Source organism: Elgaria multicarinata, chromosome 8 (genome assembly GCF_023053635.1).
Source record: "Elgaria multicarinata webbii isolate HBS135686 ecotype San Diego chromosome 8, rElgMul1.1.pri, whole genome shotgun sequence".
Taxonomy (NCBI): Eukaryota; Metazoa; Chordata; class Lepidosauria; order Squamata; family Anguidae; genus Elgaria; species Elgaria multicarinata.
This window is the reverse complement of record NC_086178.1, coordinates 80,571,723-80,585,142: the sequence shown is the minus strand read 5'-3', so window position 1 is coordinate 80,585,142 and position 13,420 is coordinate 80,571,723. Positions and strand designations below refer to the sequence as shown.

The 13,420-nt window shown below is 38.5% G+C and overlaps 1 protein-coding gene across 1 annotated transcript in view; it reads left to right on the top strand.

The window, feature by feature from the left end:
- Positions 1–12,903, top strand: part of CFAP46 (cilia and flagella associated protein 46) — a 100,586-nt gene extending 87,683 nt beyond the window's left edge. The window contains 9 exon segments of the mRNA XM_063132844.1: positions 1,706–1,782; positions 3,099–3,159; positions 4,584–4,619; positions 5,431–5,530; positions 6,170–6,282; positions 7,739–7,820; positions 9,506–9,642; positions 10,742–10,825; positions 12,741–12,903. Of these exon segments, the coding sequence (XP_062988914.1) occupies positions 1,706–1,782; positions 3,099–3,159; positions 4,584–4,619; positions 5,431–5,530; positions 6,170–6,282; positions 7,739–7,820; positions 9,506–9,642; positions 10,742–10,825; positions 12,741–12,880 (830 nt within the window). The 3' untranslated portion in view covers positions 12,881–12,903.
- Positions 12,904–13,420: the final 517 nt, after the last annotated feature.

The window sequence follows — 13,420 nt, the reverse complement described above, 5'->3', positions numbered from 1 at the left end:
TTCTGTAAACAAAATGAGTGAAGAAGCCCAACATTTAATTATTTTTCTACTCTTATTTTTACACAGAACTATTCATTGCAAATTATTTATTAGTATTAGCTAAAAGTGCTATTGATGTACAAAGATGAAAATCAGGCTTAATCCCTGTGCAAATACAAAATTTCTTACAAACAATTAGATTACAAACAGTCAATCACTATTACATTTAACTCATAATCCAAATTATTGAATATAACTTACTGTTTAGAGGTTGTTGCAAATCAAAGATGTCAACAGAAAAATCTACTCATTTAAAGTTATCCCACAGTTCCAGAAAAGCTGATCTGGAATGATTAGGTTTAAAAATTAATGCAATTTTATGGGTTTCTATAGAGTACCATGGTAGTATTCCTAATAAACCTTAGCATACCTTTACTGCAAAGCAAAGCATGCTTTGTCCAAACTATTAATCCACCAAACAGAGGATCTAAAACTATTCTTTATTATTATGCATCTTGTTTAATTAGGACAGCATTGGTCATCTTTATTTTGATGCCACCTTTTCAGGACTTGTAAGCGAATATGTATCAGTACAAAAAAATCATCCATTATAAATAATCTAGGTAAAATATTTTTAATACTGAAATTCTGCTTTGAGAATTTAAAGATGATTTATTTTTAAAGATCATGTCCCCACTTACATGTAGGTTCCCCCCACCCAAATTAAGATGCTTCAGTCTTTCTCATCTTCCTTCATAGTACAATGGACCAAGCCCCTGACATTTTAGCAGCCTTCTGTGCCTTTCAGTTCCTGGATTCTTATTAGTTGGGGTGACCAAAACAGTAATATATATATATATATATATATATATATATATATATGCCACAGATTTATATAATGGCATTATGGTGGCTTTTCTTTGCTGCCCAGAGATTCAAAATATAAGTGCATACCAGGGGTGGTGGACTTCTCCGATTACATATTTATACATTACTATTACGATAGTGTATGATATTAATTAAAATCTACAGAATGTATGACTTGCCAAGCTGAATGTAGCCCTCTGGCCACCCAGTAAATTCCTTGTATTCAATTTGGAGACTTACAAATTGTCCAGGACTGCATCAGTCTATATGAAATGTGTCTGAACTGGTTCAAAATTAGTACTGCAGAGGGCTGAAGTGATGACTGTAGATGTTTAAAGGCTGTACCACACCCAGAACAGAAGGTAAAAAAAACCCTATGAATTTGAACCAGAACTGAACTCAAATAAGAACATAAGAAGTGCCATTCTGGATCAGACCAGGGGTCCATGTAGTCCAGCACTCTGTTCACACAGTGGCCATCAGCCAGGGATGAACAAGCAGGACATGGTGCAACAGCACCCTCCCACCCATGTTCCCCAACAGCTGGTGCACACGGGCTTATTGCCTCGGATACTGGAGATAGCACACAACCATCAGGGCTAGTAGCCATTGATAGCCTTAGCCTCATCTCTGGGTACAGAGAAGAACATGGAGGCAAGTAATATGATCTTCAGTTTACTCCATAAAACATGAACTGTGATACTGTGCAAATAACACTGTTCAATTGCAGGTATTGGTTTCGGCAAAAACAGGTGTAGAGTTACGTGTTCAAAACGTAAAACTTGCATCGTTAACTGGTTTTAAAAATCCTCTAGTTTAGCAGATCTCACTTCATAGGTTGATTTGCTTTTGTTTACAGAAAACGAAGTAAAAAGAGATATAAAGGGTGCAAAGGAATCAAAACCAAAAGCTGAACAAAAAAAAGGCATGAAAATAGTAAGTATCCAGTGGAATTTTGAACTCCACCTCAATGCTCCAAATCCCAAAAATCAAACTCTATCTCGTAGCTTTATTTGTATTTTAATATATGTATTAGTGGAGCAATTGCATAATGCATTGTCTTTGCTTAGCTCATTATCCTTCATGCTATATCTGTGCAACAAAGCAAGATCTACAAACTTTTGCAATAAGAATTCTTCTTATGAATGTTCATAAATTGCTGCTCCATTTCAGAAAAAAAATAGCACACGCTGATGATCCTTGAAAAGTCTTTTAGCAATAAACTATCTTGAGAAAGGGGGTTGTAGGACTGGCCTAAGCCAATACACAGTACAAACTGTAGCTGGGGGTAACAGAAATCTAGAGGTGGAGAGCAAAATTCTTCACCCCATCCTGGACCCTTTTCTCTCTACATGTATTCACACACACACACACACACACACACACACACACGTCAGTTCTTCTGATTTGCTCATCCTTTTCACCTCACTCTATACAAGTGAGTGGAGTGGCAAGTCTGTCATCAATTGCCAGCAGCAAATGGAAGATGGAACCTCCAACGTTCAATCTAATTCATATGATCAATGCTCAGAAAAATTGTATTTATATGATCATTTTGTATGGATTCAGTGTAAATGCCTTATGCAGTGCTGAATTCGTTAGTCATCTTCTAGCATGCTAACAGAAAAACAGGATATAACTAATAAATATGGAGCAGGGAAAGGAGGGTTCATCTGGGAAACACTTCAGGGGATCATATAGCTCCTCCCAACCCACAACAGATTCAGTTGTCTTAAGGCTCTAAGATATATTTCCCCCACAAGGGAGTATTTCCCAACTCCAGCCCCATTATGCTTTTGTCAACTGTATGAACCTGGGGAAATGTGTTGCAAACCCATCAAGAAGAAAATGCAATGCACTTTCACACATACACAAGATGCCAGGAAGGTATACATTTTCACATAAGGCAGCAAAATAGCTTGAGCCAGCCCTGGTGATTGCAAAGTGATGATGGTCAAGTAATTTGTACATATTTGAACTCATTTTCTGTCGCCACAGTTGTAGCATCCTAACTCTGACTTGATTTGAATTGCCACTGAGAACCTCCTGAAGAGTTATGTAGCATTTTCTTACTTATTTTGAGAGGCATCATGTGATATTGATGAAAGGGTTCCAGTCCTAAGCATACTTATCAGGAAGCAAGTCCCAGATCAAATCATTAGCTTTTAATTCTGAGTAACCACATTTAGAATTCTGTTGTAGGTGTTTTTATCATGCCAAGTTTCTTAACACCGTTTCTTATTGAACAACAGCCTGCCCTTAATCGTGTTCTGCTACCCAACTGCATCTCAATTGATATACATAATGTTAAATGTATCCTTTCAAAAAGTACTGTTCATCCAATAGAATGCTTAAACCATGTGTTTTACATCAGGACTGTTAAAAAAAAGACCTGTGAACATAATCAGTTCCCTATGTGATCCGCAAAACCGCTGCTACACAGCTTCTGCTATTGGGAGGTATAGAAATGAAGTCGATTTTTTTTCATAGAAATGTAATAAATAAATGAATACACATCACATAAATTGTTGAAACATCTTTGGAGCTGAGAAAGGATGCCCTTAGTAGGGCAAAAGGTCTGACTTAACAGTTGCTGTTAAATGCCATACATGTGCATGTGTCAAATGAGTGTTGGGAGTGTAAACTTCTAGTCTGCTAGTATTTACAGCCAAGGGGAAATAGTGTGGAATGTGTAGGGCGACCATATGAAAAGGAGGACAGGGCTCCTGTATCTTTAACAGTTGTATAGAAAAGGAAATGTGAGCAGGGGCTTGTCTACACGAAGGGTTCGCCCTGGGTGGCTTCACAGTAGCAGCACATCATCTACATGACACAGCTGCCATTGTGAAGTCATGCGGGAGCAAAAACTGGAAACTCCGCTACAAAAAAGTTGGGCACTTAACCTGACTTTTTTTGGCAGTGGAGGCAGCCCCGCACCTTTAAAAAAAGAAAAATGAATAAAAACGGGGTGGGGAGAGGACAGGAACAGTGCTATTCCTCCCCTCCTCTATTTTTTAAGTTTTATGATCTCTATCTACGGAGCTCCACAGAAGCAAATAATAAAGTAAATGTTGGGTGGTGGGGAACAAGAGCCCTGCCCTCTTTTGTATCTGGTCAAGAGGGCAGGCCTTGTGCAGCTTTAACTGTTGTGATGAAGAGGGAATTTCACCAAGTGCTGCATAACACCTCCTGAAATTCCCTTTGTTATACAACTGTTAAAGATACAGGAGCACTGTCCTCCTTTCCATGTGGTCACCCTAGGAATGCGTGTGTGTGTGTGTGTGCGGGCAGTGGGCTCTTGGTTAGTTGAAAAGAAGACTTGATACTTAGATGATATTTAAGCTAGCAGGTTGGGAGGGAAAGTGTTTCATCATGTGAGAGGGCTATGAAGGTAACATATGGAAAGATATGCCACAAGCTGTGGCATATAGAAAGAAAGATTTGTGAAGGGTAAAGAAGATGCTCAGGCCCAGAAAGAGGGAGCTGATAACCAGGGTCAGGACTAGTGTTGATAAAAGGATTTTTGCGGGTAAAATATGGAAGGGTAGCACATTGGGATTTGATAGTGAGGGGTATTTTTAAAAGCAAACTACTAATTCTACTATTCCTGTCAAAACCAATGAATTTTTTCTCTGCAAAATGATGGTTTTTGGTTTCTGCTGGGTGGGGAAGTCCATCCTCCAACCCATTTATGCCTCTCAAAGTTTCATTTGCATGTTCTTAACGACACGTCTCAGATGTTGTGGATCCATATAATGATGGAATTGATAATGGTAATGTATGTAAAATCTACAGCCTTTCATGTGCTTTGCAATTACGATACCTGACCATGAGAAATCAGCCTGTAACCATTTCCTCCACCCCAATACCACTGAAGCCATTTTGAAAGACAGTGCAGCTAAGATGTAGGCTAGAAAATTGTCACAGCCTAAGATGATCTGAATTTATGTTAGAAACTGAAGAAAACTATTTTTTGTTTTTTGTTTTAGTTTATCTCCTCCCCCACCCACCCACCCACACTTCAGTGTATTTTTAGGAAGTAAAAAAATCACTCTAGTAAGTGATTTATCATAGCAAAGCAACAGTTAATGTATAGCTTAGTTTGTATTTGAGAACTTCTCTGATAACCACAGGCAACCAGGAATTCTACACAGGTCAATGGATGGAGTTCTATGCAGGTGAGTGAGCAGACTGTGTGAGTGATGGAAGGGACAGATCTGTCTGGCCTTCATCCACCAGCCTGGTTGGTTTCTGTGCTAGCTGTGGAGGAAGACCCTTCTTCTGTGACGAGCACCAAAACATAGCCTGACAGAGGAGGAACTAAGGGCAATTTTTAGGAGGCTTCTAGAGGCTAGAGCATGTATTTTCAAGCTTCCCTTCCTCAGTAGAGTGCTAGCCTCAGATTAGTCATTTTTATAGCAATTTTTAGACGTTACCAACTTTTGTGGGCTTATTTACAAAGCAGATGTGTATTACATTCTTAAAGCTACAACTGTTTAGAATTATGCAAATCATGTGGTGGTGTTTTTTACAACAGTGTTGAAAAACCAAATGTTCCTAATAATAAAAACTTTTTGCATTCAGAATTAGAAAATCCTGCACAAAATTTTAAGACAATCCTAGAAAAATATGAGCTATTTACACATCGTTGGGATGGAGTGATTGGTAGCACACACTTTCCAAGGTATGTACGTTTTTCCCCTCAGGAACTGTTCACAGAAGTTTTTAGAAACTAAACTAATGTCTGATATATTTGTCCTTATATTGCTTATGAAGAGTCAAAACTAAGGGCCATTCAAAATGTAAGCACTTTCAGATTCCACTGGTTTTACTGGAAGGTTTAAAACACCTTTCCTTTTGAAATGAATGGCATTTTAACGTACTCAGCTTTGTCCAGAGTGTCTCAGTCCTTCATGACGGCAACAAAAATACTTAAATGAAACTTAAGAAAAATAACATGAAACAGTGGACTGCAGGTACCCTTGATACTCTTATTGTTCTGTAAAAATAGAATTATAAATTACTTTCCTCCTAATATAAATTTTATAAGTATTTCTGACTTGTTAGGGCACACAGTTGGTGACAAATTGGTCATGCTTCTTTAAAATGTGATATTTTCTAGAGATGAGATGAGATGAGCCAAGCAGGAAGTTCTTAAAGTAGCACAGCTTCATAATAGCATAAATGTATAATATAAAATGTTGACTACATATTCTCCTATCACCTCCCTGTGATGTATTGTCATTGGGCTTTGTTTTGCAATAGTCCTAGAAATTGAATGTATTGTTAAAATAAAGTTTTTACTTATTTTTTTCTTCTTCAGTCAAGTTGAGTGGGAAAACCTACTGAATAACTGCAGTGCACTTGTATTCTCTGGAATGGCAAGATTCCTCTCACATATATTACTTGACAGACTAGTTGCTATGAACATCCCAGGTGATTTAATGAAGCTGAAAATAAAACCTTTTTCCTTGCAGGATATAACAAAGTTCTGTTTATTTTGTATTGAAACGTCTCATTCAAGTGTTAGATTACACTTTTACAATCATTGCTGAGAGCAGAAAAGCTGTACTGGCTGTGTTCAGATGCGGATGGTGTCATTTTGGCGACATAAGTAATAGCGCTCACACATGAATAGTGAACTTATTCTTTTGTAAAATCAATAGCTCTGTAGGAGAACTTGTACTGATGAATGCATGTGATCCACACCTATTTTTCTCTTTATAAACGTTGAGTTAAATCCAGGTTGTTGAACTAAGTTTCCATTGGAATCAATGAAACCTAACTCATGACTAACTTGTCCCACTGATTTTAAAGGAAAATAAGTTCAATTAACAGGTTACAATCCCATATGCACTTACATAGGAGTCAGTGTCCAATGAAGTCAGTAGGACTTACTTCTGAGTAGACATTTATATATGTATATATAATAGTGTAAAGCCCATGTCACCATGGGCGCTAGTAGTCCTGCTTCTTTCCTGCTTTTTTCCCCTCAGTCCTGTCACCACAGAGGGGCTCATGAATAATGTAAATGTGGCTCATGCATAAGGAACCGCCCTCTGAAATTGGTCACCTCCATCCCCCTCCCCCCCCTGCTGGCAGCAACAGTCTAACCATGTGGCTGTGCCTGGGGCCTGCCTTCATGCCACACTGATCAGATGAGCAGAGCTGTCCATCATCCTACTGGTGGAGGGGCTTCCCGCCTTGCCTGATTGGTGTGGAGGAAATTATTTGCTGTTAAAGCTTGAGCTTTGAACATTTTTGAACTTTCAGAATTTTCTGCATGTCTACACCGCTCAAGCTTCATTTTAAAACAAAAATGTGAAAATTGGTCTGATAGATCTCAAGTAATAAGCCTTACACTACCATATTCTTACATAAAATTGGAAGCATTTTTAGCCCAGCTGAGAAAAGTTCCCAAACCACCTTACAAAGATGAATAAGGCAGTCCCTGACCTCAGGCTTACAAACTAAATGACATGAGACAAAAGGGGGGGGGAGTACTGAAGGGGAGGATGAAAAAAAAACTTTGGCAAAGTTCTCTTATGATGCATTGTTGTTTTCTTGACAGAGAAGGGGGAAAAGCTGCCTGTAGCTACTCTTTCTCTGCCCAATGTATGGGATTGGGTTGTCATAATATTCATCCTAGAAGTAAGGGGTGTAGATTCTCAGCGGCCCTTAGTCCTCAGGCTGATAGATGAGACCTGTGCTACATCTCACACCATTCTGGATCATTCATGACCCTCAGAAATGGCTCATGGAACACAGGGGGCTGAAGTGTGGAGGAGTGAGTCCGAAAGCCTTGTTGTATAAGCAGAGTTCTGCTAATACATCTTTGTCTCCAAAATGCTACTGAAATAACCTTAGGATTGGGTTTTTTTTTTCTCCTCAGAATGTCAGTTGATGATACTTTCAGAACTTGTACATTCAAAACCAAGTATTATACGAGTGAGAAATCTTGATGAAGATAAAAGGTAAAATAAATGTCACATTAGTTTCTCAGCCTATAACCTTTGTTAAAGTTAATGATGTTTGGCTAATAATAGTCCTTTATTTATTTATTTATTTATTTATTTATTTTATATGGCCTTCATCAATATATGTCTGCCATTTTGTTGTATGACTGTTGGGTTTTTCTGCTCTTGACAGTTAAATTTCTCACTCAGTTTCCTAAAAACAAAAAAGGCCTATTCCACAATAAAAATATATAGATAAAATCGTTTACATTTGCATTGTACTTTATCCTGGAAGCCAAGGTACAACTTGTTTAAAATCAAATAACTGGTTTAAAATTGTAATAATGTTGGCTATAATCTAATACAAAGTAAGGCACATATAACCCCATTAAAATCCATGGTCTTAAGCCCTCCTGTCTCTATATTAGATTGTGGTCAAGGTTTAATAGTAATCCTGCTTCCTTTGGACACTTTTCTGAGGAGTAATTTACTCCCATTTAATATTAATGGGACTTAAGTGAATATGGATAGGAGTGGGTTGTTAGGTGTAGCCAATTGGCAACCATAATATATTATGTGATTTCATAGCTTGCAAATCCCATATTTGATTCACCTGCTGATGAGAAACCGCTAAGAAAAATTCAGTTCACTTTCTGTTGGTGTAGCTGAATGATGAAATTATAGGGTTGTGTTAAGAGTAAATTGGACAAATTACATTCTGTCTTTTTAACCGGGAACTAGGGACGGGCAGTAGGCTTTATGTCTTCTAATCAGAAAACAGCTACAAAGATTGATCTCAGTAAATGTCTGAGTGTACAAGTCAGTCTGTGCTGATTTGAGGTAGAAAGGGTAAGAAATGGCTTATTTATAGGTATTGTCAGGGTTTTTTCTTTGGACTTTGCTGGAATTAAATTTATCAGCTGATTTTGGAGCTTGAATGAACATGGAACCCCCTTAATACAACATGTTAAACCAAAATTTTTTTGTTAATTGAATTTGCACAAACAGACCCTGTTCAGACAAACCGCTAAGTCACAGTGGTTAAGCATTTTGAGCTAAACATTATGGCTTAGCATGTCATGTGAACCATGACTTAGCATGTCGTGTGAGCCTTTCCTAACCATGGTGGCTACATAACCATGGGTTAAACACACTCACCACTTGCTGCAAAAATGTTAGCGGCCTGACCATGGCTTAGCATGTTGTCTAGGGTGACCATATGAAATGGAGGTCAGGGCTCCTGTATCTTTAACAGTTGTATAGAAAAGGAAGTTTCAGCAGATGCCATTTGTATATATGGAGAACCTGGTGAAATTCCCTCTTCATCACAACAGTTAAAGCTGCAGGAGCTATACTAGAGTGACCAGATTTAAAAGAGGGCAGGGCACCTGCAGCTTTAACTGTTGTGATGAAGAAGAAATTTCACCAGGTTCCCCATATGTACAAATGACACCTGCTGAAATTCCCTTTTCAATACAATTGTTAAAGATACAGGAGCTCTGTCCTCCTTTTCATATGATCACCCTAATGTTGTCCAAACAGGCCCTCATATGTTTTGCCCTTTGCATTCAGCTCATTCATGAATTCCTGTGCTTGTTGTTGTTGTTGTTGTTGTTATTATTATTATTATTATTATTATTTATATAGCACCATCAATGTAATGGTCATTCGTTGTATTTACACTTTCTCATTTCCTTCTTTAGTTCTTTGCGTCTGTCTCTGGAGATGCCAACAGGGACAGCAATCATTCTAAGCCTTATTGGAGTGCATTCAATCATCGTCAACCAATGGTATACTACCCTGGAAGAGAATACAGCAAGACTGGAAAGCTTGTGTGAAAGTATGTAAAAGTAAACTTTATGAAACAACCGATCCTAATATAGCTTTCTTCTGAATATTATCATTAGTCTCCATTTTTATTTGTGAGAAAATAAAGTTTCTAGACTTACAAAGAATGTAGTGGTTTTTCAAACTTTCTAGCTTCAGGGAATCCTTTTCACCGAGGAACACCTGCTCATCTCTCATGGATACACTGCATGTTGTAGAAGATTCCGGGATGTATTCTAAGACATGCTCCCAGGCCATGCAGGGCACTGACTAGGCAAGCTGGGCTACTCTGCTGCTCTGTGTGAACTGGGAATAGACTCTGCTTCCCTGCAGCTCTGCATTTTAGGGATCATTGATAGTGGTAGGCAAGCTGTCTTTTAAACAAATCTATCTGCCATTACTTATCTTCTCACTAAGGAATCTCTGACAAACTTCTGAGGAACTTACTATGTCAGTGAACTCGAGCTGCACTCTTGAATACACTTATAGGGAGTAAGCACCGTTGAACATCATAGGATTTACTTTTGAATAAATATGTGTAGGATATATTTATTTATTTAATAATTTATTTAGAAAATTTCTAGGATTATGCTATGTGTGTGGGAATCACTGTGCTGGAGCATTATGGATATCATATGGACATTTGCGCTATCTCCTATAAAGCAAATCAACTTGTTTTGACTAGCCCAGGCTGTAGATTTGGGCTGTTAAGCTCATCTGCAGTATCAAGCTCAAACTGCATGTCAGTTTTTAAAAGCATGCTTAAACTGAACACTTTTATTTTGAAGAAAAAGCATCTGCAGAGCTCCAATCCAGAACATGCTTATGATCCAGATCAGGGCCTGGGCTAGTTTCCTACCACCACCACCACCACCACCCCGTCTGTTTTCATTGTTCACACTTTTTAAAAAGTGTGAATAACATAATGTGTAGTTTGGCCCATAGGCATGGCTTGATTGCAGTGGTATTCAATTGACTTACTTGCACCTAACTCTGTATAGGGCCAAGCTGTCATTCACAAATAAAACACAACAACTGTGGATACTGCCCCAACATTCTGTTTTGTGTGCATGTGCACATTTTAATTATGAAACTATTGTGTTTCTTTGTAGATTTATTAAAAGTCGGCAAAACAACTGGACAGGCTGTTCGAGTTCTTCAAAGGAGTAAGACTTCCCTGGATGAGTCACTCAAAAGTAAAGTTAATAGGCTTTTTTAAAAAATGAAGTGCACAAACAGATTTGGGTATTCGCAGCTCCAAATCCTACATAATTTTAATCTTGCTATTTGCTTGTTTTCTTAATATATGATCATGTTACATACTACTGATGACGTGAACTGTTGAACTGGCTGGTAGACACAGTATCACTTCCTGTTGAGTGAATTTGGTAGGCTCATATTGGAAACATGAAGCCACACTTCAGAAGAAGATCATTTATAATAATCATCATCTATTAAAAGATGCCATATGTCTAGAAAATGTGTGTGTGTGTGTGTGTGTGTGTGTGTGAGAGAGAGAGAGAGAGAGAGAGAGAGAGAGAGAGAGAAGTTTTCCATAAAAAGAGATTTTTTTGGAAAAGAAGGAGCATATCTGCGCACAGTCCCACAGCTAAGAGTGACTGCTCCACTAAATGTCAGGGAAGTGTTGAGCCAATATTTCTCTTGTGCATGTAAACAGTAAATCAGGTGGGTCTTAGGCACCACCTAGTGGTCGAGGAAAGGACTCAAAGGGTCAAACTACATGGGACACGGGAGATCCAAAATTAGGCTTTCCTGCAGTTCAAAAAACAAAATAAAAAACAAATAGCACACGTGGGAGGGGACGGGACTCAAATCACTTCAGGACCATGGAAAAGGGCCCAGATCACTTCAGGATCATGGAACCCTTATCCCAACTGCCACATTATTTTCCTAATTAACATTCAGTGCCAGTGTGGTGTAGTGGCTAGAGTGTTGGACTGGGAGTTGGGAGGTTCAGGTTTTAGTCCCCATTCAGCCATGGAAGCTCACTGGGTGACTTTGGGCCGGTCACAGACTCTCAGCCCAGGTTGTTGGGAGGATAAAATAGAGTGGAGGAGGATTATGTACGCCGCCTTGAGTTCCTTAAGGAGGAAAAAAGGTGGGATATAAATGTAATAAATCATAAATAATAATAATAATAATAAAATAATTCTGTGAATCTTTTATTTGCCCCACTAGTGGTGATAATATTGGACTACAATCCCCATCATCCCCAGCCAACATGGCCATTGACACCAGGTTGGGAAAAGCTGATGTATGATCATGTATATAGGGCAAAAGTGGTTCCAAATTTTCCCACTTACAGGATCCTCTGACACCTCAATGGAATGCTGCTTGCTTATTCACTCCCTTTGTTACAGTGCAAGCACACCAGATACAAGTGAATGACATTTGCTGAACAGACTATTGCATCCCAAATTAAGACACATATGTGCATCAGAACGACATTGCATTTTATAGGTGTAAACCTAAAATGTTTTATGTGTATGTACACCTAAAAATTAAAGTATAGATGTTGTTGTAAACAGCTGGTAGCCATTTTTTACTGCAGATCCCTGCTACTGTGGCAAAACCACAGTTCCCTGAATGTAATGTATGAAATCTCTGTTTTTCTCTGCCTTGATTTCACTCTTTGCCCCTATGAAACAGGCTCAATCTCATTTTTAAAGAAGCGCTAGCCTCCTGGAAACGAGGCTATAAATGACTATTCTTTTCAGGAAAAGATTATGTGATGAAATAGTGATGCTTTCAAATAACTGAAGAACAGTCCAGTTTATTAATTACGCAGCAACAGGAAGGGATGCATTGAAGTCCCCAACTAATACTGTGTTAAAGAGTTCTCCCCAGCATGTAGCACCTGAACAGGCCTGAAGAGATGGATATTTAAATAAGCAGATGTCAAAAGTCTGGGCACAATTCAGCCCAAGTTAAGCACTTTGAAACCATATTGATTTTAATAGAAAACTTAAGCCTATGCTTAAATTTCCACTGAAAGTAATGCATCTTCAAAACACTGACCTTTGGCTGGAGCATGCAAATGTCCCCATATCTAGACATGATTTAACTATTTGTCCTGAACTCTATTTCTAGTGGAATCAAATCGTATGGATTCTCCTGAAGACAAGAAAGAAGACCAGAGGGCAAGTCCCAGTGAGTTAAGCCACCCTGCAATTCAGCCATCAGCTCTTAATGCTGTTTTATATGGGCTGCCCAACATGATGTTTACATGATTCAAAACAGATTTCTTTATGTAACATGGTAATTGGTTAGCGTGTGAAGTAAATCGATTTTTGTTGCAATTTGTTCAAAATAAGAGTTCAGAAAAGTTCGATCTGCTTTTGGTGGCTCTTTGGACTTTAAACATTGCATTCTGGTAAATGGGAAATGTTTCTAACTATTAAATGTTTCTGTTGCTCTAATTTGCTCCAGTGTTTTCAGTGCAATATGTTGAGGCTTGTGGATTTTTCTTTCTCCTTATGCTAAGTTGCGTTTGTGTGTATGACACTAGGTGCTGCTGTAGTACTGCTAGCTGCACAAATGTCCAATGTGTATATGTATCTTCGATCAGAAGCAAGATCAGTTGGGATACAGACCTCTGTAAGATCTTTATGAGTTTATGTTTTGCGTTTAGGGAGCCTCAGATGGCTGGGAAGGACCTCTGACTCTGAAGCATTGGGTGCAAGAGCTGCTGCTATTCAGGTCTTGAACTAATTGAAGGGCTGTTAGTGTGACACAATTTCCTTCTATGAGGGCCTTGAAGCTGTTGGCTG